At 48.3% G+C, this 26,995-nt stretch overlaps 1 protein-coding gene across 10 annotated transcripts in view; it reads right to left on the bottom strand.

Moving 5' to 3' along the window:
- Window positions 1–26,995, bottom strand: part of NPAS2 (neuronal PAS domain protein 2) — a 166,746-nt gene that overhangs the window by 79,979 nt on the left and 59,772 nt on the right. For 9 of the 10 annotated variants that reach the window (XM_064572622.1, XM_064572626.1, XM_064572621.1 and 6 more), the window contains one exon: window positions 1,172–1,225. In XM_064572622.1, coding sequence (XP_064428692.1) covers window positions 1,172–1,225 — 54 coding nt within the window. Of the gene's footprint in view, window positions 1–1,171; window positions 1,226–15,110; window positions 15,335–26,995 lie in introns of those variants that run through there. The other variant, XM_064572631.1, reaches the window with a different exon arrangement.

Below are 26,995 nucleotides of genomic sequence, written 5' to 3'. Positions count from 1 at the left end.
GAGGACTTGTTCTCATGGCTGCCACCCTTCCCCCCAACGGGAGCCATGGAAGGCAGACACCGAACTGGGGGACCTCTGAGGCTCCACCATTTACGAGTGGAGGATTCTCTAAGTGAAAACCAGGCAGTGGGTTCTGTGAAGGGAAGCAGGCAAACCCTTTAGCTCTGCAGCAGTCTGAGAGCCTGTCACAGAGGCCTGGGGGACCTGCCACACACACACACACACACACACGCACACAGTGGCGGGAACAGAAAGAGATGAGACCAGAGGAAGAAGGTTCGTCCTCGGCCTGAGTGAAGGCTTTCCCCGGAGAGCACACTCTATTGCCAGGCCTATCACCAGCAGCCTGATGGTCTGTAGTCACCTACCAACTGCCTCCATTCACCTGTGTCCTCCTCATGTCCCCTTTATTTCCCCGAAGCCTAGCACAGTAACTGCCCCTGGGGGCGGATTGTGTGACGTCGAGAATATTCGAAGGCTCTTTTCCTTCAAACTGTCAACTCCATGACTCCACACACAGTAGGTATTCAGTAAATGGCCAGTGGAGGAATAAGCAAGGATAGGGTTATAATAGCTCGGACACACCAGCTACCAAGCTAGAATTTCTGGCCAACTCCTCGACCACATAAGGTATGGGATCTCCAAGTACGGATGAAGAAACTGAGGCAGGGTGTATGGAAGCGCTTAGTGCACGAGGATGATTATTACTATGTGCTCAATGTGTGGGAAAGATGATTCCTGTTATTGTCCCAAGCCAGGCAGCTCCCACAGTGGGGCCAGGATTTGAACCCAGGCGTGCCTGGTTCCAGCCAGGCTGCCTTCCCGAGCAGTGTCTGTGCTGGAAAAGTGGTAACCAGTGGCCTCTGAAAGGAGACCCGGGTCACCAGGGTTAATACACAAACATGTGAAAAATAAAACCACTTGGCAAGTCCCAGACGATGAGGAATTTCAGGACAAGGAACAAAATCGAGGGAGCTGGTATACATTTCTTTTTTAGTAGAGCAACTGCAATATATCAAGGACAGTGGATACCAAGAGCATGTCTCCCCGCACCCCCACCCCCCCAAGCCTGGCTTGCTGGTGCTCTCATCCATGCGGAGCGAGGACAAGCATGCTTGAGCCTGGCAGACCACATGAAACGCGCCGAGGCAGGAAAGCCCTGCCTTCTTACCTCTTTGCCCTGTCTTTCTCATCTTCATCCATTAGATTTTCTATGCAGTTTTTCCTGCAAAAAAGAACAGATGATTATTGTTCTGCTTCTAGACCTTTCTTACAGGTCTGTCTGGGTGTCACCGTTTTGTTCTTATCTAACCCACAAGCCTGAACCCAGAGCTTCCCAAACTTTTTGGTTCCAGCAAAACCCTTTACACTCTCAACAATTACTGAGGACACTGCAGAGCTCTTGTGTACGCGGGTCCAAACTGAGAAATCTTAAATACGCAAGCACTCATTCCAATAGATGTCAGAGACGTGCTGTCATCAGAAGTCAAAAGAGCTTCTAGAAATGTTCACTGTATATTCACCAGAGTAAAAAAAAAGGCAAAGAATGTGTTAATATTAGGAAAGTTGTTTTGACCTCCCGGACCCCCCAGGGGTCCCCAGATCACGCTTTGACAATTGTTGTCTAGACCCAGCTCAATGAAGTATCTGTTTATCTCAGACCTTAAACCTGCAAGGTGCCCGTGACATTGTAAAGGACAGACAGCATTTATATATCTGTTCATTCAAATACACAAACCCCTCTTGCATGCAGCCAGGACAAAACAGGGCCCGAAAGAACTATAATCCACAGTCCATCCTTTAAGGCATTTACACTTCCCTAGACAGTCAAGGCACACAGATGCAAAAAATTAAGTAACAATCCAGGAATGTTCTTACAGCCCAAAGTCATCAGAGACTACTTCACCGCCCAGAGCCTACGCTCTTCCCAGGCGGCTGGCTGGATGTCTTAAGCCTCACAGATCCGGGTCCCTTTGCCACACGCAGGCCTATGAGTCTTCAGGGGGAACTGGAGGTGAAAGCTGTGGTGGTCGAGCGGGCAGAGTGGCCGGGATCAGGGTGGGGACCTCAGGAAGAGCTGAGTCACCATTGCCCACACGCTTCTGTTCTCAGAGGGCCTGAGGTCAGTACTCCAAACCCGACACTTTGCGAACGCACTAACAGTCTCAATACTTCAAGTTGTAGATACGTTTTAATGCCGCCAATGAATCTTTGTCTAAGATAATCTGGTTGGGCGACTTTGGTCTGATACGTGCACAGGGACGGGTGTGAGCTGGATGTGGAGGGAGAATTTTGCAGCTCCGCATGCTTACACTCAGTTTGTCTACACACACACTCCATTCAGTCAACGGCAGCCATGTTTTAGTGATAGATGTGCGAGACACGCCATTAAGCAGTTGAGGCTTGTATCATAATTGAGACGGGGTTACCGCCTCTGTAAACGGGCATGTGCTTCATGCTTTCCAGATGGAATCTGTTCCAAGTTTTAAGACATGAAAAATGTGGTGTCAAGTTAGTGATGCACTACCCCAGGAAAGGGCCGGCTACGCATGTGTCCAGGGCGTGAGCGCGGACCCAGCCAAGCCGAGCCCTTCACCAGGTGCCCCCAGACAGAGCAGGTTCATGGGAGGGATGTGGGCTTTAAGCTGCTTTCCTGAGGTTCCGGGACCCTGGGATTACTGGGATTACTGGGATTGCTTAGTCAAAATGAAAACTTACAAGTGACTATAATAGCTGTTCTTTATCAACCCCATCTTCTCTGTTTTATATTTGTTGGTCCTTAAACATTTCCTGAATCCATGAAGCCTTGATCACTTACACATACTCTCTCTTCTTCCTTATCCCTCCCAATTCCTTGCCTGATTCTTGTTCACTTGACTCCTGTCTATGCTATTCTGCTCAGTCTGTGTGAAGAGACGGCGCCTAAGCCAAGTTCCCCGGGAGTACCTGCCATGGGAGCTCCACACCTACTGAGCCTATTGTCTCCCATGCCCTCCCCATGGTTTTGTTTTTAAGATTTTATTTATTTATTTGAGAGAGAAAGAGAGAGCGAGCAAGCGTGAGCAGTGGGGGAGGGGCAGAGGGAGAGGGAGAGGCAGACACCTCGCTGAGCAGGGAGCCCGATTCCAGAACTCTGAGATCATGACCTGAGCGGAAGGCAAGGCTGACGTTTAACCTACTGAGTCACCCAGGAGCCCCTCCATGATTTTTTGTTTTGTTTTGGTACTAAAAAAACTGTGGTGAAATACACATTACATAAAATGTGTCACTTTTTTTTTTTTTAAGATTATTTATTTATTTATTTGACAGAGAGAGACACAGTGAGAGAGGGAACACAAGCAGGGGGAGTGGGAGAGGGAGAAGCAGGCTTCCCGCCAAGCAGGGAGCCCGATCGGGGCTCTATCCCAGGACCCTGGGATCATGACCTGAGCTGAAGGCAGATGCTTTAACGACTGAGCCACCCAGGTGCCCCAAAACGTGTCACACTTAAGTGGATAGTTCAGGGGGTTAAGTGCATTCACACTGTTGTGCAACCATCACCACCATCTCCAGAACTCCTTTCATCTTGCAAAACTGCAACTCTGTGTCTATCAATCTCTAACTCCCCATTCCCTCTCCCCCAGACCCTGCACTCCGCTTTCTGTCTCTATGCATCTCTACGTCCCTCATGTAAGTGGAATCATACAGTATTGTCCTTCTGTGGTAAGCTTATTTCAATCTTAGCATAATGTCCTTAAGGTTTATCACGTCATAGCGTATATGGGGATTTTCTTCCTTTTTAAGGCTGAATAATATTCCACTATGTGTTTATACCACCTTTTATTTATCCAGTCATCCATCCACGCACACTGAGTGGCTTCCACCTTTTGATTATCACGAGCAGTGCTGCTATGAACACGGCTGTACCCCCCACCCTTGTATTTTTAAGCCATCCTTTTATTTCATGATGTGGAGGAGCTAGACAGGGCCCAAAGGCACGTAAGCGAGGGGGTCAAAGGGAAGAAAATTTTTTTCTGTGAGCTCTGGTTAAAAGAACAGCAGAGAAGTCTAAGAGGTGGAAACTACTCTTCTCAACTGAATAGTTTGCAATGAGAAGGATTTTGAGCAGCAATTTTTTTTTTTTAGGATCACACAGAGCCAGGAAAGAGAAAATGGGGCTCAAATGAAGGCAGAGAAGATTCTGTCTGGAGCTAAGAAAATAACTGTTGATGTGATTAACAATGGAGGGAAGCTATAGAATCTTTACTCAGGACAACCACATGTTCTAAGTGCCTTAGACATTTATGAGATCTATTGGTCAAAATTCCAACAGGAAACGGGACTTTGCGACAAAGCTGTGGGCGGGGTCTAGGGGAACCAAGAGGGACGGTGTAGTTACCTAGGGTTGGTATCAGACAAGCTGTTAACATCTCCGAGTGTGAAGGGACCACAGGGAAACAGTTTCCCAAACCTGGAAGGAGTGTGTCATATAGGGGAGGGGACATTTGGTGGAAGGACGCAGCCAGCCTGAAGAAATCTTTTCATTAAGAGGAGAGTCAAGGGAATAAATACCTCACCTCTCTCTCCGCCTGTCCCATTTACTGCTGGTGTCTCCTATTGGCTACATACACCACCCAGAACGCTGAGGCAGGGAGCCCATGATGTCATCAGTGTGGGGAAACCCCAGGTGCAGAGAGAAGGGTGGAGAGGTGTGAAGGGGAACAGGAAGGCTACCCAGCATGCCAGTAATGTTCATTCCTGAGAGGCTCTTCCAGTTCTGGGTTTCTTGGATTTTCTGGAACACAAACTATTTGGAATCTTTTAAAACCTTTTACATTTCCCCCAATTTGAAGGATAGGCACCTGCATCTAGGAACTAAACTTTCAAGAAATAATAACACGATAATGATCAGAGGCTGAGGAAAGAGAGCCTGGCAGAGAAGATCCTTGAAACTATTTAAGCCACAAAATCAGTAATGATAGAGTGTAACCCACAGAAGACACTATTCATGAGTCCATACTGATACAAATAAACAAATAAATACAGGGGCGGTTGGTGTGTGTGGGGGGCAGATCTCCCTTACACAAGAACTCCAATTCATAAATGTTGAAGGAATGAATACAGGAAACAGAAAATCACCATCAGTACCCCATAAGAATAATTGTTGCAGGCAAGATCCATTGATGGATGCTGGAATTAATACACAAAAGTTTGAGAAGAATCAGGATATCTGCATAGTTTAAACTATCTCCCTCAATATATTTATTAGTTACAAGGGAGAATGGTAACTTTCCAAGTGGAGAAGGTTGGCAGACACCACCTTCCCTAGGGGGCAAAATTAACATCAGCAGTATAAGTTATACTCAAGTCTTTTGGTGGAGATAAGTGCTCGTTCTCTTGAGTGCTTATACTTAGGAGTGTAACTGCTGTATCATAGGGTAGCCGTATGCTTAGTTTATTAAAAACTGCCAACTGTTTTCCAAAGTGACTGTACAGTTTTACATTTGCACCAGGAGCATGTGAGAGTTCCAGTGGCTCCTCATTCTTGCCAACACTTGGTATTGGTTTCTTACTTCTAGTTATTCTAGTGGATATGTTGTGGTATCTCACTGGGATTTGAATTTGCATTTCCCTCATGATTGATGATGCTGAGTATCTTTTCATGCGCTTATTGACCACTGAGATAGCTTCTTTTGTGAGATGTCTATTCAAGGTTTTTTGCCTATTTTTTCTTTCTTCTTAAAACTTGGGCTGTTTGTCTTCCTTGTCCTGATTTGTAGAAGTTTCTCTCTTATGCATATAGGACTTTGCCAGATCTAGAGATCAATTTGTGAGCATTTTCTCCAAGTCTGTGGCTGGCCTTTTCACTTTCTTTCTTTTTTTTTTTTTTTTTTAAGATTTTATTTACTTATTTGACAGAGAGAGACACAGTGAGAGAGGGAACACAAGCAGGGGGGAGGGAGAAGCAGGCTTCCCGTGGAGCAAGGAGCCTGATGCGGGGCTCCATCCCAGGACCCTGGGATCATGACCTGAGCTGAAGGCAGACGCTTAACAACTGAGCCACCCAGGCGCCCCTGGCCTTTTCACTTTCTTGATGGTGTCTTTTAAATATGATAAAGTCCAGTTCATAAATTTTTAATTTCACGGTCAGTGATTTTTGTGTCCCCAGAAATCTTTGCCACTTCAATATCATGAAGAATTGCCGTTTTCTTCTAGAAGCTTTATCATTTTAGCTTTTACATTAAGATCTATAGTCCATTGTAAATTAAATTTTTTCCTCTCCAATCTGGACATTTAGGTATTCCAGGATCATTTATTGAAAAGTCCACACTTCTTAAATATTTTCTTAGTTTTTACCTAATGTCCTTTTCCTGTCCCAAGATCTCATCTAGGACATCACATTACACTTAATCATTGTGTCTTCTTAGGCGTCCCATAGACATGATAGTTTCTCACATTCTCCTTTTGGATGACCTTGACAATTCAGGGGAGTAGCTGTAGAATGTCCCTCAATTTGGGTTTGTCTGATGTTTTTCTCACAGGCTGGGCATATGGGTTTTTAGGAGGAAGCCCACAGTGGCCAAGTGCCATTCTTATGACATCATATAAAGGGTATTAACAGCATCTATCACTGTGACATTGGCCTTAACCACCTGGCTGAGGTAGTGCTAAACTTATCTTTAAACTGCATGTTAGTGACATTTTTACATAGTATGTGCAATAATTTTCTTCAACTTCCAAGATACCCCTTTTCCAGATGAAGAATTGCTAAATTTAAAGTGGTAGTTCCAGTTATCAATCTCAAAAAAGTACAATGAATATACTATCTTCTCTGTTTTTAGGTCTTGATACATAATCATTGAACTTTGATCAGATGGACAAATGGGTCCATTGCTTTCAACTTAGAGGCACTTCACCTGGAAACATATAGAGCACATGATTTGAAGACAGCTAACCTGCTGTTTAGGGAAACTTATTCTGCTTCCCAACTCTGTGGCATCTTGTATTTGTCTATCTTTATGCCAGTTCTACGCGATCTTAACTCCTCTGGCTTTATCGGGATTCTTGGTAGCAATGTAGTGTGAGCTTTCCAATTTTGTGCTTCTTATTTAAGATTCTTGGCTATTCTAGGTCTTTGCATTTCCTTGCAAATTTTTGGAATTTACATTGTCAGTTTCTATAAAAATGCCTGCTGCAACCTTGATTGGGATTGTGTTGAATCTAGATTGTGTAGAATCTAATTTGGGAAAAACTGAAGCTTAAGCATGCTGAGGCCTCTGATCCTTGCATGTGGCTTCTCTCTGCAAAGAGGTAACGGAGTGTATTCAGTGAAGCACTAATGTGATGTTCAGTGATTCAACAGGTAGTTCCCAAGAGCCAGGCAACCTGCAAAGCCCCGGCTCTCATGGCTCTTAGAGGGTGGGGGGCAGGTAGAGGGGAGTGCGGGCAAGCCACAAGCAAGTACATAAGTAAACACTGTCAGCTGCTTATAACTTCTGTGGAGAAAAATAAAGGAGACTCCCTGGCGGCGGGGGGCGGTGGGGTGGGGTAGGGGTGGGGAGTGCTGTTGTGGGCTGGAGTCTTGCTCTGGTGTTTTAGGGAGTCATAGAAGGCCCACAAATAAGACCACATTTGAACTATGAACTGAGGGAAGTGAGCCATGGGCATACATACCAGCGAGACTGGACAAAGTTTATCTTTTGCTCTGGGTGAATGGGAAGGCACCTGAGGTTCTGATCAGAGAGGCGAGAGATAGCTCCCTCAGAGGACAGCTGCAATTCTAGAAAGAATTAAGTCTGTACATGTGAAAGCACCCAGCGCAAGCCTGGCCCACAGCCAACGCTCAAAATCAGGTGATCTTCTTTGATGGCAAGGATGAGACATAACGCATCTTTACACATGCCATGATGTCCAGCCCTGCTCCTTACCCATATTGCGTGCTCAATAAGTATCTGAGGAATGAAGGAGAGAAGGAAGGGAGGGACAGACAGGCAGAGAGGAGGAAAGGAAGGTCAGAGCCAGAGCCAACCCTTTCTGAATTCTGGTGTGATTGACTAACACCGACTCCCACAGATCTCTCAATGACCATGGTTAATCCAGAATGACAGTACTCACAAAGTACATTTAAAGCGACAACTATGTCCTGATGACTAAAAGTTAAAACAAACACTGCCGTGTGTGCAGGAGCTATTAACTAAAGGTAAAAGCCACTCGGACTCGTCAAAGGGGCCAATGGCTCCCTCATCGACCCTCAGCCAGGACAAAAGTCTGAAAAATCAGAATCTCATTTTATCTCCATCCAGTTCTATGGGGAGAATGGGCTGGCTCTGGTTACCTCCCCTTACGAATCAGGAGGCACCACCCAAGGGTGGAAGGGCTGCGTGACCTGCCCATGGACACAGGGCCTGCGGGCAGAGCCCACCCTGGGCTGTGCCTTCTTGGAGAGGACTCAGGCACTTCACCCACAGCCTGCCGCGCATATGTGGGCTTCTGACATCAGAGCCAGGCTCATTTAAATTTCAGTTCCAACCCACTTACTCTATGACCTTGAGCAAGTCCCTAAACTTCCTGAGTTTCAGTTTCCCTCATTCCTAAAGTGAGGCTGACACCCACTAGGCAGAGATGGTGTGAGCCGTCAATGAGAAGTATGTCTGCATGCATGGGTGCAAAACGGACCAGCGGGATGCCTGCAACCAGGCCTCAAGGGGAATCCTGTCCATCCCACGCCTGCCTCCCATAACGGGCCTAGCCTTTACATTCCCACTGGGGGCCTGAGCCCCTGCTAAGGCAGGTGACTCCAGGCTCGTTCTTTCTTCTTAGCGCCCTTAAATTTCAATGAACACACTCTCTGCACAGCAGGAAGGTCACAGCAGGGTGAATGGAGCCACACAGACCTAACATTTCTGAGAGGTGCTCCCGACCAGAGAAAGGGAGGACTGTGTGGGTGGGAAGAGTATGTTACCAGCCGAGAGGCACCCACAGATGGGTGCTTCTGCCCCACCTCCAGAGACCACGTGTGGCTGCCAGCAAGCAGGGTGGTTGGAGACCGCCAAGCAGGATGGGGTGGGTAAAGCGCCTTGGGCTAGGCCCAGGAAGCAGCCCAGCTGCCGAATCGAAGCAAGGCCAGTGAGCACAGGCTGGGCCCCACCCGCTGCTAGAGGAGGCAAAGCTAGTGGGACACACGGGGTCTCTGAGCTCCTGGGGCTGGCATCCACCTCTGGGAAGAGGAAAAGGCCGTGGTGGCCTGGAGTCGCCAAGCTGAAGCCCTGCTTCTGCCCTTCAGCTGCTCTGTGCGACCTTGGGCAAGGAGGTGTGCTTCCCGTCCTCGTGCCTCACCTGGGACAGTAGGGCCTTCTTCATTGCGCGGTGACAAGAAGAAAATGAGAGAATTGGTGAGAAACCCCCAGCACAGGCCCCGGGCACATATAAATCCTCAAAAATGTCTAGCTACTATTGATCACAATATCAGTAATGATAATAAGCTAAATAGTAGGCAGTAGAAACTGGTACTTAAGCCTATAAAATGTCTTTGATCAGAGTGGGATTATTGTTCCTGTCTACCAGAGTTGAAAAGTGTGTGTGTGTGTGTGGGGGGGCATGGCAGAAAGACAGACAGACATGCCCACACACTGCCTGGAGTGGTGGCCCTGCCCAAGGTGGCGGGTGGTAACTCAGCAGAGACCTAGGTCGTTGTCAGGCTGGGAGGGAGGGAAAGAAGGGAACGGGATAAACACAGAATGACTGAGGGAGGATGTCCTCAAGAAATGGCTACTGACCTTAATTGAACTGAAGAACAAAAGTGAGGTCTGCAAGTGACATTTTCATTACCTAGGTGAAATTTCTACACTAAGGGTTCTGGAACGTTCTTTATCACAGCCACCTACTGCCCTATAACGGATTGAAATTCTGGCCCTTGGTGAACAGTGGCCAACAAATGGCAGCGTACTTGTTTTCTCATGGCACATCTGCCCTGGGTCCCACAGTGTGTCAGCAGTGAGATGGGAGGCAAATGAATCATTTAGGCAAAAGCAGCTGTAAACAATATGTAAATGAATGGGTGTGGTTGTGTTCCAATAAAACTTTATTTACAAAAACAGGCTGGGGGCCAGATAGAACCCCTAGAATCACTACTCAGCCTTCCTCTTCAGGGTCTTTTACTTTCTAACTTTTTGTACAGCCAGGATAAGCCAGTGGGTCATTCCATATCATCTTGAATTTTCTTCCAAATGACTATTATAAGCCTGTTCTGTTGCAAGGCCATTGTTTTTATAAAATGAAATCATGACATTTTCAAATTGGCTGAGAAATGGTTTGAATTATAGGACCCAACTTATCTGGAGAATCCTAATATTCCTTCCCACCGTACTGACCAAACCTGGTGAATTTAGTTCATTAAAAAGAAAAAAAATATATTAAAAACAAGAATGTGTTGAAATCAAAAGGGGCGATACCAAACACACGCATTCCCCCCCCCCATCCACTGGGGTTTATTTACTGTCAACAGTGAGTGTGCCTTCTGTCCTCCCAGTCAGCCGCTGGTGAGGGGACCGCATGTCGTTTCAGATTAACATCTCTATCTTCTATGTGCGAACTTGGTAACAATTTTTCCTCATTATATTTAAGAAATAGAAAGGCTTTGAAAAACAGTCACCGATGAACTGCCATGCTTACTTGTCTCCCTTTGTCCTTTGGGGGAGGCTAGGAAATAACTTCCACATTTTAATTCTTCCTCTCCAGGGAATGTTGTTTTGGTTGCAATGATTCATTTGCTGGGGGAAAAAAATAGCTTTTCTAAAGGAAACGGGCAGTAAAAATCTGAGCGCCACCCGCTCCTACAGTCCGAATTCCCCTCCAACTGAGAAATGCTCTCCACACTCTGGCACATCCAGCAACTTGGAAAATGCATGGTGGACAGGCCCATCCATCGTCCCCCTGGCCACTCCGGCGAGTCCCCCATGCAGCTGTGCCTCCAGAGCCTTGCTGGGGGGCCTCACTGGGCCCGGTTCCCAGATGTCACCGAGATGAGACCCCCCACCTCAGCGAGCTTCCACGAACACACGAGAATTGATACCACAAGCTTCTCCACGGTCAACACTTCGGCTTTATCTGTCAGTTAGGATCATGAGTCCCGCTTCCAAGGGTCTGATGATTCATTATTCAGGGAAAGAGCAATGAGGGAGGGGATAGAGAAAGAAACTTCGTTATTAAGTAAATTTACAATGACATCATTCGGTCAGCAAAGAACTTCCAAAATAAAAAGCATCTCGATATCTGGATATTAGGTTCATCCTCGCAGGACCTATTATTCTTGCAACCTTTGGATCTTATGTTCCAATCACTTCAGATTCCTTTCAGAGGGCCCCTTTATAAAGAGTTTAGCCTTCACAGCGAAAACCTGAGTCAACTAGAGAATCCGATGGGGGACAGTGTGTGGTCAGGGTGTGGACAATAGATGCCTATAAAAATCAGCAAGAGGGGAACAGGAGATTTATGAGTCATGCTCAGAGCTGAGTCAGTGAAAGCCTTTGTTGGGAACCACTCGTCAGCTGCCACTGACAAACTGAAATGGATCCATAAAACCCTGCTCCAGCCAACATCTCCCCTCCACGTAACCGTTGGTACTAATGCTCCTTCCGGCCTGGGAACACTCATCCTCATTGTGCTCAAGTTTGCAAGGAGAGCCAAAGGAATAGATGCCCTTGAAATAAGAGGCCAGGCCTGTTTTGGACACCCAGGCTGTGGAATTTGGGGTTTCACATCAGAGCTTCAAATAATGTTTAATCAAAATGTGGGATGTTTCACGTGAACTGCCAACGGTGGGAGGCAACACAATTAATTTGGGAGCCGACAGGATCTAAGTTCGAATGTCCTTTGCCTTCCTCCCTTCACAGCGTGGTGGCCTGGACAGAGCCTCGAGAAGGACTACCTCACTGCAAATGCGGGATGATGCCCACTTTCCCCCGTCCATGTGAGACCCAGGAGGGCAGCTCACCCCTGCAAAGCACTTAGCAAGGGATGGTGGGCGAGAAAGCTGAATCGCCTCCTTTTTTCACAGCACGGAGGTCAGAAACCTGACTCTGTGGCGAGAGCAGGCCCGGACCTTCAGAGCTGCACACCTAACACCATACGCCTCATTGGTACAAACGGCCTTACGTTGCGTTGCCTTCCCTCTCCTCTCATTGACAGATTTTTCTTTTCTTTACAGTTTCAATGGGGAATGCAGTCTGCTGTCTGTGAAAAGCCAGGCAGCTCCTGCCAAGCCCGTGGGCTGATCAGAGGCCATGGGAGCACTCTTCGTGCTGTGAGACCCTATGGTGACTCGTTGTATTGACCGTGTTCACTTTTCACAGGTATCCCCGGAGTTAGAGCCCCCCTGGTGTTCCTGCTGTTGGCTCCCTGTGGTACAATTCAGCTGGGAATAACTCCCCCCAGGGAGGGGCTGCTGGCCTGTGGGGTCTTCCTCTGCGGTGGGGAGTGCTGACAGGTGCATCCAAGCCGCCTGGACAGGCCTCCCCACCCGACCCGAGTCTGGTTGTATCTGGTGCCCACGGTCGGGAAATGGGCCTTGACCACTGACACCCAGACCTGTTGAAGCAGAGGGTGGCCTCGTGCCTGCTCAAAGTGACCGCTCCTGTCCTGGGTGCCCCGCCCCGCGTGTGCCTCTGTGAGCACACAGTGCATAGACTGAGCCAGTCACCAATGCCACAAGGGGCCCAGCCAGGGGGCGCCCCGAGGAGAGGTCCAGCCCCCCCACGGCAAGCAGCCTCTAACTGGGGGAGGGGCAGAAGGAAAAGGGGTGTCCCTGCCAGTGAACAAGCTGCCTTCATGAGATGTAAAGCAGGAAGGTTCTGTAGAAACAATTCCATGTCTGGATGCCCCACCAGCTTTGGATGGAGGGTGATTTCCAACATAGACTCATGTCCTTCCCTCCCTCGCTGGATACCTGCCTTCCATTTTCCCTTCCAGAAACACACAGCCCCTTGCACACACGGAGTCTGAGGAAAGGCCTGCCCTACAGACACAAACACAGACCAAGAAGCCCCAACCCCGCGAGAGAAGAGGCTCCGAGCACTTCCACCAGGAAGACCTCAGCCGACGGTAGGGGAATCACTACCCGAGACAGGCTTGTTCATCAAGCGAGCAGAGAGTTGTCAGCAGGTCCAAAAAGGCCCGACTTTCACACCATTTAAAGGCCAACTGGGTTGTGCCCTGGCAGGACTAGAAACCTCCAGTTTCCCCACTTTGTACATTCAGATATTCATGTTGTAAATGAAAGGTATTTTAGAAGATCTCTCCTCCCATCTGGCCTGATAACACTGAAGAAACTGCGAGAGAAAGTAGAAGTCTGTTTTTTCTTTTTTAAAGCAAAGTCTGCGTTCTCGCCTCTCCTGCATGTCCAATGAAGTGACCCCGGGAAATGCACCATTCGCCCTCTGGCCTGACCCTCCCGGGGGGTGGCGCCTTCACGGTGTCCAGGAGGGTTTCAGACACGAGCCCCATGGTGAGGACGGCTCCGTCAGGGCTTCGCCATCGGAAAGGGCAGGCCCAGGACACCGTTCATAAGGCATTTTGCTATGCACAAATACAGGAGGAGTTAGTGACAAAGATAAAGCGCTAGCTTCTGGCTTTCTCGTATGTCAGCTTATTTAATCATGCCTATCTGATCCCACGAGTTTCTTCCCCGAACAACTCTAACAGACACTATCCTACGCCCACAAGCAGCAACGCAGCAAGATTTCAGCAAAGAATAAAAGCAGTAAGTGTGTGTTATGTGTTGGCAGGGGGGATATGCACACCTACTAATGCACACTCCCCTTGGCTCGGAGGACACACTCCACGTTCTGGAGCGTGGCATCCATGCTCAGCCCTGGACTGACCAGCTGCCACCCCCTGTCACACCGTCCCCTCCTCCATCCTCGTCCCCTCACAACTACACTGGCAACACCATCCTCTTCCTCCCTCCACCTTGGTCCCATCCAAGGCTAGGGAAGCACCCCTACTCCCGCCCCCACGTCTGCCATCCTTACCTCATTACAATCTCTATTTGTTTCTGCGGGGCCTCGGCCTTAGCCGGTCACCCCTGTGTCCCCCTGTCCCCGCCACACACACACTAGAAGGTAGCCCCCTCCAGGGAGGGCAAGCACAGTTCCCATCCTCTCTGCGTCTCAGCAAGCAGAGGTTCCTGGGGCTCAGTACAGGTCCCCAGTAAGGAGATACGTGGCCAAAGAGCTTCCATTTAGAAATCTGTTTTTAAAGTTTGGAGAGAAGCCTTGGTTCCCCACACCACAGGATCTCCAGGAGACAGGCCGAACTGGGACACAGGATGCCCTGCACTTGGACCTGTCCCCGCATCACCTCGGGTGCTGGGCCCTAACCCTTTAGACTAATGGAAAGCAGGGCAAACAGATTAAACCACGTTCACCCAGAAGACTGCCATCTGTACGACTCGGAAAGCTCCTTGCTCTGCCCAGCCCCTCTGGACAACGCTAAACAGGCTTAGCCTGCTGTGGGCAAACAGGAAAAGTAGGTCAGCTCAGCAGCACCAAGCACCGTTGATGAACTACTGATGTGCGTGCCGGCTCACAGCCCAGGCCGGGCGGCTCGGGGCAGCCTCAAGGGGGCAGCCAGGGGACCCAGGTAATGAGGGAAATTCAAAGAAAGCTGCAGAGTTGGTTTAAAAGAAAAAAAAAAAAAAAAAACCTGCACAAAAAGGACAGTGTGGCCTGACACCCACTGCCACTTTCCTGTCTTCAAAAGGCAAATCCATTCGAGTCACTGCCGCCAGGCCTTCCTCCACCTGCCGCCTCTTCCCCCCCAACACCCCCACGGCTCCCGGTGATCACCAGATGCTCGCTGGGGGCAAGGACAGATTTGGGTGGGCGGCGCCAGGACCAGCGGGCCCAGGAGCCCTGCGCTGGAGAGGGGGCGCTCTCCTGTTGCTGTGTCCCCCGCGTTTGGTCCAGCCTGCAGCTGTCCAGACGGAAAACCCACCCCTTCGGGCCTCTTGGGTTCAGACGCTGGACAAAGCCCTGGACATGACGAGGCAAATTCCCCCGAGGCCCAGGTGATCTAACCTACTTCCAGGAGCTGATGTCTGAAATCCGGTTTTCTCAGAAGGGCCCAGCACAAACCTGGAGGTGAAGCTGGGGTCCCGGGGGGTCAGGTCCTGCTCCCCAGGACTCCCAGGAGGGACAGGACCCCTAGCTCAACCCTCAAATAGTTTACTGGTGCCCCCAGAGCAGGAACAAACAGAAGTTAGTCTTTGGGGGGGGGTCCCCAGAGAAGTTTCTCCACAGAGCGGTGGTCTTGTGTCTCAGGCCAGGCCTCGGTGACAGAATCTGTAAATGCAGATATGTATAATTTTTAGAAGGCTTTCTTCTAAAATGCTGGACATTGTTCCCTCTTTATTTCAGTTCTGTGACAGAGGTATCACAAGGTCTTGTCAATAAACCTTTTAGAAACACTCAGCTGTGAAACCCCACGACTTTGAGAACGTTCACCCACCCTCTTTCAGAAACGACCTGACCTGAAAATGTTTCTCTTTAGCATTTTCAAGAACAAAAAGGCAGAAAGGGCATCCCTCGGCCTTTGCAAGTCAGTCCTTCCTTCCTTCTTCCTCCTGGCCCTTGAGCCTTTGTTCACGCATTCACTTAGCACATAGCTGTGCCCTGGACGGATGAGGATCCGCGGGCAAAGAGGCAACAACGCAGCGTTGTTCAAAACGCGGCTCTGACATTTCACTAGCTGAGTGACCTCAGGCAAGTTACTGCACCTCTCTCTGCCTTCACAGAGCAGCTGAGACTTAAGGACACAATACCCGTAAAGCACCTCAAATGTGAGCTCAATTAATGTTAGCTCAGGCGGTTGTTACAACAGCAATCCTAGGAACCATTCAAAAGGTGGGGCGCCTGGGCGGCTCAGATGGTTAAGTGTCTGCCTTCGGCTCAGGTTATGATCTCCAGGTCCTGGGATCGAGCCCCGCGTCGGGCTCCCTGCTCAGCAGGGAGTCTGCTTCTCCCTCTTCCTCTGCCTCCCCAGGGCTCCTGCTCTCTCTCTCTCTGTCTCAAATGAATAAAAAGAAATTCTTAAAAAATAAAGGTGCTATTTCACATTTAAATGACACTAATCATGGACATCAATTAGCTTATTTTTTAAATTGCAAAGATATTTACCAGCTACCAGGAAACCCACAAAACAAGTCCTTTTAAATGTCCCTTGCAATCCAAAAGGTTCCTGTACTAAGGGACTTGAGCTTGCATAAGAGTATTTTCCTGAAGAGCTGGTGATAAACAACATTTCTGTGAACTGAATCATACTTTAAATGTGTGAGTGGCTCAGGGCCCACGCGCTGGAGGAGTGCAGAATCCTACCCTCACTAATGATCCTTCTGCAGTGCAAAGCTCATCACCCCCAATTAGTCTGCTTAACAGAGTATCGTACACCTGCTTTCCATTAGGGCCACGACTAACTGCAATTTTTTTTTTAAACTTTGTAATTCGGGGTAAAATTGGGGGAAGGTTGGATTCCTTCTATGGTTTTAAATAATTAATTTTACATTTTTAGCCATATTTAACAAAGTTGGAAGTGAAGTGCTGTTCAAATACATGGAGTGCACATTAGTCAAATCTACTCTTCAATGATTATTAATTCAGTGCAGCCGCAGCATCTCAAAGCATGTCTGATTTACTTGCTTAACTAAGTAATTCTGTATGTTTAGTGGTGTTACATTCTTATCTTTACCTAAATTAAATCATGCAGTTTTCAATCCCCCGAGTACACTAAATTCTTGAGTCTAAGAAAAAACAATCAGATTCTTTAGAACAAAACCAAACAATCACTCCAAGGTCACACTAACATTTTTGGATGTCGTAAATGTAAACACATAAATTTCATTTTTTGCAAACTTGTTTGAAGGAAAAGGAAGCCAACAGACAAATAAATAAAACAAAAGGCGATGTCTGGTTTGAATGAAAACATGTACAGATTTTCTCATTGTTTTCTGACGGAGAAGCAATGCATATTTGTTGCAATTCATTCCTTCTTTCATTAAGAATAAAAAGGTAGGGGCGCCTGGGTGGCTCAGTCGTTAAGCGTCTGCCTTCGGCTCAGGTCATGATCCCAGCGTCCTGGGATCGAGTCCCACATCGGGCTTCCTGCTCGGTGGGAAGCCTGCTTCTCCCTCTCCCACTCCCCCTGCTGTGGTCCTCTCAGAGACTGTATCTCTCTCTGTCAAATAAATAAAATCTTTAAAAAAAAAAAAGAATAAAAAAGTAAAGGATCTTAGACCACTTCTCATTAAATAAAGTCAAGCTCTCTATTATACGGGTATTATATATGTGTGTATACATGAAATTAAATATATATATAATTTAAAAATAAAACGGCAATAAGAATTACTAGATCCTTCCTCTTTCTCCTAGAAATATTTTCTCTCTTCTTTACCGACACTCTCACTCATTTGAGATTTCTTCCTCCTTCACGTGGTTTAAAGTGTTTATTCTGCCTTGCTCCAGAGTAGAAGCCAAGTTCATGACTACGTAGGAACGACACCAGGCCAGCCCCCTCTGGGGAGTGGTCCGTCTCTGGCCCTACACTTGCAAACATTTGGAGGTTATAAAATATTATATTAACAACATCATAGCCCTTCTTAGCCATGATCACAAGTGAGGTTTTAACAATGTATGGGTGTGTGTGTGTGCGTGTGCGTGTGCGGGCGCGCACACGCACGTGGCATTCCCATATGTTGTTGCATGGCAACATGGTAAGATGGCAACACAGTAAGATTTACACCGCTGTGAGGCCAAGAATCCCAGGGGCAGGAAGAACACCCCGCATCAGAGAGGGGATTGTGGTGAGTTGTGCAAAGCATATGCTTTCCTCTTTCTGTTGTCTCTTATCTTGGTTTGCTTTCTGATAAGTTCCTAAGTGCCCTCGTACGGCCAGGAGGAGAAGACTGAGAGTGTGACTTGGGTTTAGACAAAGAGGAAGGAACTGAATTCAGGAAGAACAGCCTCATAGAAACTTTAAAATGCTGAAAAACCGAGTGGTTTCACGCACGAGCAAGCAGCTTGAACAATGACCCACAGAGCTGTAGCCACAGATCTGGGTTTGGAAACCAGAATTCAGAACCAGGGTAAAGTTCTCTCAAACACCTTCCCTGCCCTTGGGGGACTTTTAAGGGGCAGGATGAGGAGATAGGAGGCCAGAGCTGGGCTCCCCATGCTAGGAGCTGCTCTTCTTTCTGCAAATTCACAAATGGCCTCAGGGCCACACACCACCATCCAGGGGAGTGAGAGAGACAGGAAGACTGCTCTGTGTGATGGGGCCTCATCAGCGGGAAGGTGTAACCCCGTTTTTGGACTATCTTTGTGCTATCTTAACCCTGGGTACCTAACTCCTTCATATCCTGGAGCATGTGGCTGCCTGACGTTCAGGTCTGTGCAGCTACGGAGTGTGTCTCTGACACGCCCCTCCGCAAATGAGTCCGACATAGGTCATGGGCACGACTTCCGGTCTTCTGTCAGGTGCTGATGCTCTCAGTCGGGGATGACTAGAATATGAATCCATTCTGACCCTGTAGGACCTTGCTTGCACCACCTGTGACCAAGTTTGCTGATGGCCTGGCATAAACACAGTCACTGATGACAACATCCAGCCCTGGTGGATCCCAAAAGTCTTTTGTTTTTTAGACGGGGGTCAGTTAAAAAAAAATTTAACCTTCTATCTGAAAGTTGGTATTAAAGAAGTAAAATGGCAATCGTTGTGGGTTGTCTGTGCTGTGATGTCTGGGTGCAAATTCTTCCTCTATTTGTTTCTATTCCAGTCCATTGCAGACTCTGGTGTCCTTGTAGGATGATTAGCTATGCTTCATGTGTAGGGCGCACATGACTCCAAGTGATTTCCCACTGGTTAGGTTGGTTTCCTTTTCTTACAGATCAAAGCAACCTCTACTTCCAAGTCTGTCTGATTTCACGCTGATTCCTTTAAAAGGAATTCAGATAAACAGAACAGGCTCCTCCCCTTGCCCAGCCAAGGAGCTGTCTGCTCCGCACTTTGAAGCTTCCAGAGAGAAAGTATGAGAGTGTGCATGTGCATGTGACTTCATACAGGCGAGACAGAGGGTCGCTGGGTCACACAGCTCTAGAATACAACGTGAACCATGCCTCCCCCATTTGGGGATGCACAGTAGCCCCTTCCTGCCATCAGGAAAGCACCAGGGAATCAGTCCATACAGAGTTTGTGAGGATCCCACAGCTATTTATTTTTTTTAAATTCAAGGGAACAGGTGATGGTGGTCGCAAAAAGCTACGTATGTGGTAACATGACAGCACGAGACACACACGTTGTACCAGGATCCGTTTCCTGGTGCTAAGCTGTAGGCACTGGGGGAATCGGGTGATGGGTACATGGAGCATGGACTGCTTTGCAACTTCCTTTGAATCTATAATTACTGCCAAATATAAGTTTTTCAAGAGTAAGGGAGCAGCAAATGGCAGTAAAAGCGCTGAGCCGTGAGGAAGCGTCCAGTATAAAGCCCCAAGGCCGGGGATGGGTCCTCCACTCTCTCCAGGCCCCTCCTCAAGCAGGTCCATCCAGCCCGGGGAAGTACCCTGCACCAACACCTCCCGGGTGTGGAGAAACGAGACCCCATTCTGTCCCTCTGCTTGTTTCTGCTGGGTGCCACTGACGCTGGGATGAGAAAGCCAGGACTCAGACATTTCAGACCCTGCCTGTTCTTTATTGCTGCTTCTATTGATTGCTCTTCCAGCTCTCGGTTTTACCAAGCATTGCAACACCCAGAGCCTGTCGACTTCTAAAAGGTAACTTGGCAAATAAGCCCTGCTGCCAATTCACCTGTTTGGGACCAAGCAGTTGAAGTGTCAGGAGTACATTCGAGAAGCATGGTGACCCTCAGTGGCCAGCTTGCCCTTCTCCCAAACCTTCCCTCTACCAGCCATACTTTCCTTTCTCATTACACTGCGGTGTGGCCCTGTAGAGTCACCAAGATTCTTCAGCAAGCTCTTGCAGTAAAGAGACCTGGGGCCCTCGGCTGGCCCATCACCCAGGCCATAGGAGACTTCTTCCCTTCCATCTTGGGCTCCACAGGGCTGCTCCCCTCTTTACTAATGAGGAATCCAGAGCAGAAGAGGTTAAGGTCACACAGCCTGAAAATGTTTCATTGGTGTTGGCTGGTCATGCTAGGAACAATATTTGCCAAACTTAGAAGAGGGCTTGCTGCACCTGCCCCTTGGCTCCCCACTCCAGCACAACAGAAACAACGGGCTCCTCCAGCTCCCCCTCCAAGGGCTCCTTCCCTTGGGCATCCCTGCCTGGCCTCCACCCTTCCCCACCTTTACAGGAGCTGCCACGTATCTTCATCCTTGTTCCCACTCTCACCAGCACCGTCTTCAGCGCGGCCCCCGCCCCCCAATCACAACATAGAATACGGCACAAAGTCTGAACTGAGATCTGGAGACAGAAGCGCGCCCACGGAAGCTCAGGTGCGTTTGGCACCTGAGAGTTTGATACAGCAGAGGGGGCCCTGCATTTCCGCCATCCTTTGTCTCTTCTTCCTCAGCACATCAAAGACTGACTCAGCCTGGGCTGTGGGCAAGGCATCGTCGGCGGCAGGAGGGAGGTGGGGAGGCAGTCCGACATGAAGGGAACAGGCTCTGGAGCCCGGTGGAGGGGGCCCCGGATTAGGCACCACGAGACTGGCACTGTCAGCAGCCCATGGAGTGAGGGAAGCCTTCTGGGCCTCAACCTCCTCTTCCAGCAAACAGCGACAAGGTGTCACCTGCCGCAGTGGCTACTCGCGATTGTTCAGGAGCTGAGACGAGAAAAGCAGTTGCAAGTGTTTTGGAAATGAAGGTCTACAGTGGTGTTTGGCTCTGTAGAAACGTACACATCCCCCTGGGATCGTGCTAAAGGGCAGATTCTGATCTGGTGCGGTCTGGGGAGGGCTGAGATCCTGCATTGCTCACCAGCGCCCGGGAGCCCCTGGAGCTGCAGGTGCGCTGCTCACGCTGGGCAGTGAGGCTCCCAGGGCGCGCAAGGCCCCACCGTCAGGAAGACAGAAGTGCCTGCTGCGGTGGAGGGGTGGCGGGAGGGACACCAGAGGTCACCTCTTCCACCTAAGACAGATGGACACCCGGGAGCCTTTTTCCGGACGTGCCCAGGGTGGCGAAGCAGCACCATCCACGACACGCCATCGACTGCGCGCCAAGTCTCCTCCATGGAGGGGGGTGGGGGGACGTGCTACTGTCCCCAGCAGCCTCTTCCACTTCCTGTTAGTTGAACTCGTTAGAAAATTCTTCCTACTGAGCCAAAATACCACTGTCCCTCCCTCCCCGCCCCGGGGGCTTCTATTCATTTCTTCTTGCTATGTGTCCAGGGGCTATCCAGAATGACAGCACTCAGATTAGATTATTGCTATTTTTAGGGGCACCTGGGTGGCTCAGTCGGTTAAGCATCCGCCTTGGGCTCCAGTCATGATCTCAGGGTCCTGGGATCGAGCCCCACATCGGGCTCCCTGCTCAGCCGGGAGCCTGCTTCTCCCTCTCCCTCTGCCCCTTCCCCATCCCCGCTTGCACTCTCTCTCAAATAAAATCTTTAAGAAAACTATTAAATTATTGCTATTTTTAAAAACTGAAGTGTAATTCACTTAACATGTAATTAACCATTTTAAAGTGTACACTTCAGTGCTGCTTACTGCATTCACAAGGTGCGCAACCACCACCTGTCTCTAGATTCAAAACTTTGTCATCACCTCAGAGAAACCCCCTGTACCCATTAAGTCACTGCTCTCCATTCCCCTTCAACCCTTTCCATCTTGATGGATTTGCCTATTCTGGATATAGGATATAAAAGGAATCATGCGACACATGACCTTTTGTCTCGGGCTTCTCCCGTAAATGAAATGTTTTCAAGGTCCATTCACATGGGCGCCTGTTTCAGAATTCCCTTCCCTTTTAAGGGTTCATACTATTCCATTATATGTTTATAGCACATTTTGTCTCTTCATTCATCCATTCATGGATACTTGGGCTGCATCCACCTTTTGGCTGCTGAGAACAATGCTCCTACGGACGTGGGTGTAAGTTTCCGTGTGGACACATGTTTTCATTTCTCCTGGGTGTATACCCAGGAGCAGAGCTGCTGGGTCATGTGCTAACTCCACGTCTAACTGTTTGAGGAACCACGAAACTTTGCCACAGCAGCTGTTATCAGTTTACAACAATATACGAGGGTTCCAATCTCTCCACAGCCTTGTTATTTTCCGCTAATATTTTTTTTTCCTTTTTATTAAAGCCATCCTAGGGATGACATCAGCTCTCAAGAATCAGAGAAAGGTGATCTTGTCCCCCCAGAGACCTGTCTGTTTCAGGCCAAATATCCTCGGGTGCCCCCTCCACTTGATCGTTAAGGAGCCTCCTGAAATGCTGTCCTTGGAAGTAAGCAGGGTGTGCCCTGCTGTGACCGGACTAGAGTTCATGAGCACAGGTGGCCAGAGGCCCCCCAAAGCTGGCTCACTCAGGCATACAGTCTGTGACCACTCTCCCTAAGCTGCTGTAGCACATGCCTTGCTCCTTGTTTGTGATTATTTTTAACCTAAAAAATGTGAAAGCCTTTTGCAAAGAGTTCAACAGGATATTCTTGTCCTGATTAGCTTGGCTCCCACATTTCTAGAGATAGGTGCTCTCGGTGGCCAGGCCATACCGAATTTGGGAGTGAGGAGTCAGGGGAAGCTGATTCTAAGAACATTACAACCTCGGATTTGAAGTCAAATGCCTCCCAATGGGTCACCTTTAAATCTCAGAGATTGGAAGAAAAGAGAAAAATGTGATCCACCAAATCTTGAATATTTAAATACTATGTGAAGCAAATTATTCATATCTACTAATATGTGCCCCAGAGGTATTTTCTATTGCACTTTCATGAAAAGATTTAGAAGGCATTTTGTCCTAAATAATTTACAGATACCTTAAAAAAAATTAGTGGTAACATTTAAAGCCCAGGTTATATTATTTGAACTTGGATACATTTCAAACAAGTAAACATCACTCCCTTATAGCTGGGTATCATTGAGAATCTACAAAATCAACACCAACAAAATTAGCCAACTTTTCTTGCAAACAAAAGAGGGAAGTGGGGGGCCTGGGTGGCTCAGTCGGTTGGCTCAGTCGGTTGAGCAACTGCCTTCAACTCGGGTCATGATCCTGGAGTCCCGGGATCGAGTCCCACATTGGGCTCCCTGTTCAGCGGGGAGTCTGCTTCTCCCTCTGATGCTCCCCCCTCTCGTGTGCTCTCTCTCCTCTCATTCTCTCTCTCAAATAAATAAATAAAATCTTAAAAAAAAAAAGCATCTGCCTTTGGCTCAGGTCATGATCCCAGGGTCCTGGAATCAAGCCCCCACATCAGGTTCCCTGCTCAGCAGGGAGCCTGCTTCTCCCTCTACCCCTCCCCACTGCTCTCTCTCTCTCACTCTATCAAATAAACAAATAAATAAAATATTTAAAAAAAAAAAAGAGGGAAGTGACCTCGATTTGGCTGGCAGATAACCGAGAGTGTATATTCTTATTGAGCCTAATGACCACACAAGGCCATTGCAGATGAGGCTAAAGCCATCTTTGGTTTTGAAGAAGCCAAAGTACTCTGTGCCTTTCTTCTTCTTCCTTCAGTTTTACAGGTAGCTGTTTTTCTCTAGCTTGTTGTTGTGGAATTTTCTCATGCTTTTAGCCAACACTGGAAAGGTAAGCTGCTAGCTTTCCAGGTTCTCAGCTGTTCCAAAGCATGCCCATTGTGTTGGGGGTGATCCTGTCTCCTCTTGGCCTGTAGCCTTCTCGATTAGACACGTAAATAGGGACCAGACCTCTTTGGTTCTTCTATCAGCTTTGTCTCCCTTGTCTGTCCTCTTTCTGGTCACCAGGGTCACCTGTCTCTTTGTGGCTGCTGCAGTTCCGCTCTTCACAGCACTGCTCCCCTGAGCACCTGAGAGCAGGGCACCACCTCCACCTGCACATCTGGGGTAAGAGTTAGGGCAGGCGGAGGGGCCCGCCGGGCTGGCTGCCTTCTTTAGGAGCTCAGCATGCAACGCCCTGTGACCTGTTTTGCTGTGTCTTTCAGGCAGGTGAGATGGCCAAAGCGATGGCTTTTAGCGAGGTGCGGCTTTCCTAAAAGACCAGCACGCACACCATGACTGCTGTCAAGAGACAGCAGTCCGGCTTCCAGCTACTTCCCTCTCCACTCACCAGGCACCACGTTCACATCTGAGCTCTTTTCTCACTACCACTGATAGAAAATAACTGGTTAAGGCCGTGCTTCTCAAGTCTGGCTGGGCAGCAGAGTTACTTGGAGAGCCCCTAAAATACAGACCCCTGGGCCCCTCAGAGATTCTGACGCCTGGCCTCTTTGGGGAAGGCCAGGTCCGGAAGCAGGAGGCTGACACCTGATTTCATGTTCTCCGGGGGTGCCTACCAGAAGTGAGGGCGGCACCGACACCACGCTGCACCAATCTGGAGAGCAGCGGAAGGAGCCCCTCACTGCAGGCCTGGGGGGTGAGCCATGGCTCTGCTGCTCCACTCAATGCATTCTGGTCCCTCAACATGGTACTGGCCTGGTGCTTTGGTTCGAAATGTTTGATTGTCCTGTCTCCCCTGAAGAAATGCCGAAAAGTGCATTTGTCACTCGAATGTGTGGCTCCGAATGCCAGATATGGGGAAGGTAGAACAGAACCAGGGGGGCCCCCCGTAGAACCCCAAAGTGGGGCTCTACATGGATGACCGCCACCTCAAAGGCAGGCCTGCTCTGATTTAATCAGACACAACAATTAGTAGTGGTAAATGTGGAGAAAGGCAAATAATTTGATTCGCTGGAGTGTAATGGAATAACAGGACTCACAGCATTTTTGATACTAAAAATAGCGCAAGAGCCCTCACTTCAGAACTCTCTGTGCTTCACATGGTTTTCACCTGACTCCATTTCCCTATGCGCTCACATCATGCGGTTTGGAATTTGCTTCCTGCAGTATCTGATTCCATGGGGGAGCTTTTCCCCATCCATCTTCCTTTTTGTTACTTCAGGGGAGAAACAGCCCTGGGAAAGCTTTTATGCTGTCTGCTATTGTTCTGCATTTAAGTAAAAAAGAACATGCTGCTTAATCTGGGCCTTAAGACCAGCCTGACTGGCAAATTTCATAAGCTTTAAATCTTTGTTAAAAATGCCAAAGCAGGGGGTGCCTGGGTGGGTTAAGCATCTGACTCCTGATTTCGGCTCAGGTCATGATCTCAGGGTCGTGAGATGGAGCCCCATGTTGGGCTCCAGGCTCAGTGGGGAGTCTGCTTGAGATTCTCTTTCTCCCTGTCTCTCTGCCCCTCCCCCTGCCCGCCACTCATGTGCTCTCTCAAAAAATAAAAATCAAAAAAAAAATTTTAAATGCCAAAGTAAATGACCTCCAGTCTGCAAAACCAAGAGAACACAGTCCTGCCCACTTTAAGTCTCAACCAGCTGTATGCTTCCAGGATCCATCAGGGTCTGAGCCTGTTTGACCTCAGAGAAAGGACTATGCTGTTCCCCTGCCCGAGAACCCACGTAATGAGGCTTCACAATCACATCTATATGATCCCCTAGTGTTGTGTGTGTGCTTGAGCTTTTTAAAAATTTATTTATTTATATATATTTTAAGATCTTATTTATTTGAGAGAAAGCAAGAGACAAAGCACAAGTGGAGGGGGAGGGGCAAGCGGAGCAGGGAGCCCCATGCAGAGCTCAATCCCAGGACCCTGGGATCATGACCTGAGCTGAAGGCAGATGCTTAACCGACTGAGCCACCCAGGCATCCCACTTAAGCTTTTAAAAAAAAATTATGGTATAATATACATTACTACCAAAAAGTTTTACCATCTTAATCATTTTTAATGGACAGTTCAGTGGCATTAAGAACATATGTAATGTCATGCAACCATTACTACCATCCGTCTCCAGAACTTTTCCATCTTCCCAAACTGAAACTCTATGCCCATTAAATATTAACTCCTCATCCCCCCTCCACCTGGCCCCTGGCAACCACTGTTCTATTTTCTGTTTCTATGAATATGACCACTTTAGGGACCTCGTATTAGTGGAAATCATGCAATATTTGTCCTTTTGTGTCTGGCTTCCTTTACTTAGGATACGATCTTCAAGGTTCATCCATGTTGTAGCACATGTCAGAAATTCCTTCCTTTTGATGGCCGAGTAATATTCCAGTGTATGTATATAGCACTTGTCCTAAGCTTTTGATTCTAAAAATGATGAAAAAATTCTCTTCAACCTGCTAAAAGGGACAGGATTCCACACTCATTTTCAATAAATGCAAATGTGATGGACAAATGATCCTTTGGGAGGTCCACCTTCCCTTCTCCAGGTTCTGGCTTGAAACCCTGCATCACAGCACCCCAACCTGGAGGACAGGAGAAACCCTGTGGTGAAGAGCACCCGAGTGTCCTGCCCTGACCACAGCGCAGGACTGCACGAGAGCTTGCAGAAAACCATGTCTTCCTTCTTATTTTTTTCTTTTAAAATTGTAATTACTGTATAAGAATCCCCAGTTTCTCCGCTGAAGCAGACACCATACCTCTGGCCTGTGCAAGGCAATGTAGGCTGCTCAGCACACAGCAGATTCAAATATAATTGATCTTGGTTAATTCCACCGTGTGGGTCTCATTCCACGACTCGTCTCTACTTGCTTGACAATCGAGATTCGATTATATATTTAAAACTGCCCTCTTGAAAAAAAGTCGCCAGAAGCCCCTTCCATTTTTCAGGTTCATTGAAATGTGGAGCCATTATCTGCCTTTAAGGCCTTCTTAGCCCTATCATGCTATAGATAGTTCCAGCGAGGAGTAACAGAGCAGGTACAACATATAGAAGGGACGGTGGCAGTGGGGGGGGGGGTGGTTCTGAGCTCACTTGCAATCCATTGCATAGGTCCAGCAGCCTTGCTTATCGTGTAGACCAAATCCAGTCATCAAAAAAA

Source organism: Mirounga angustirostris, unplaced genomic scaffold (genome assembly GCF_029215605.1).
Source record: "Mirounga angustirostris isolate CCGP_5_RB_7025 unplaced genomic scaffold, mMirAng1.0.hap1 SCAF_10, whole genome shotgun sequence".
Lineage (NCBI taxonomy): Eukaryota > Metazoa > Chordata > Mammalia > Carnivora > Phocidae > Mirounga > Mirounga angustirostris.
Note: the sequence above shows the minus strand (reverse complement) of the source record. Positions and strands in the feature narration are given on the sequence as shown.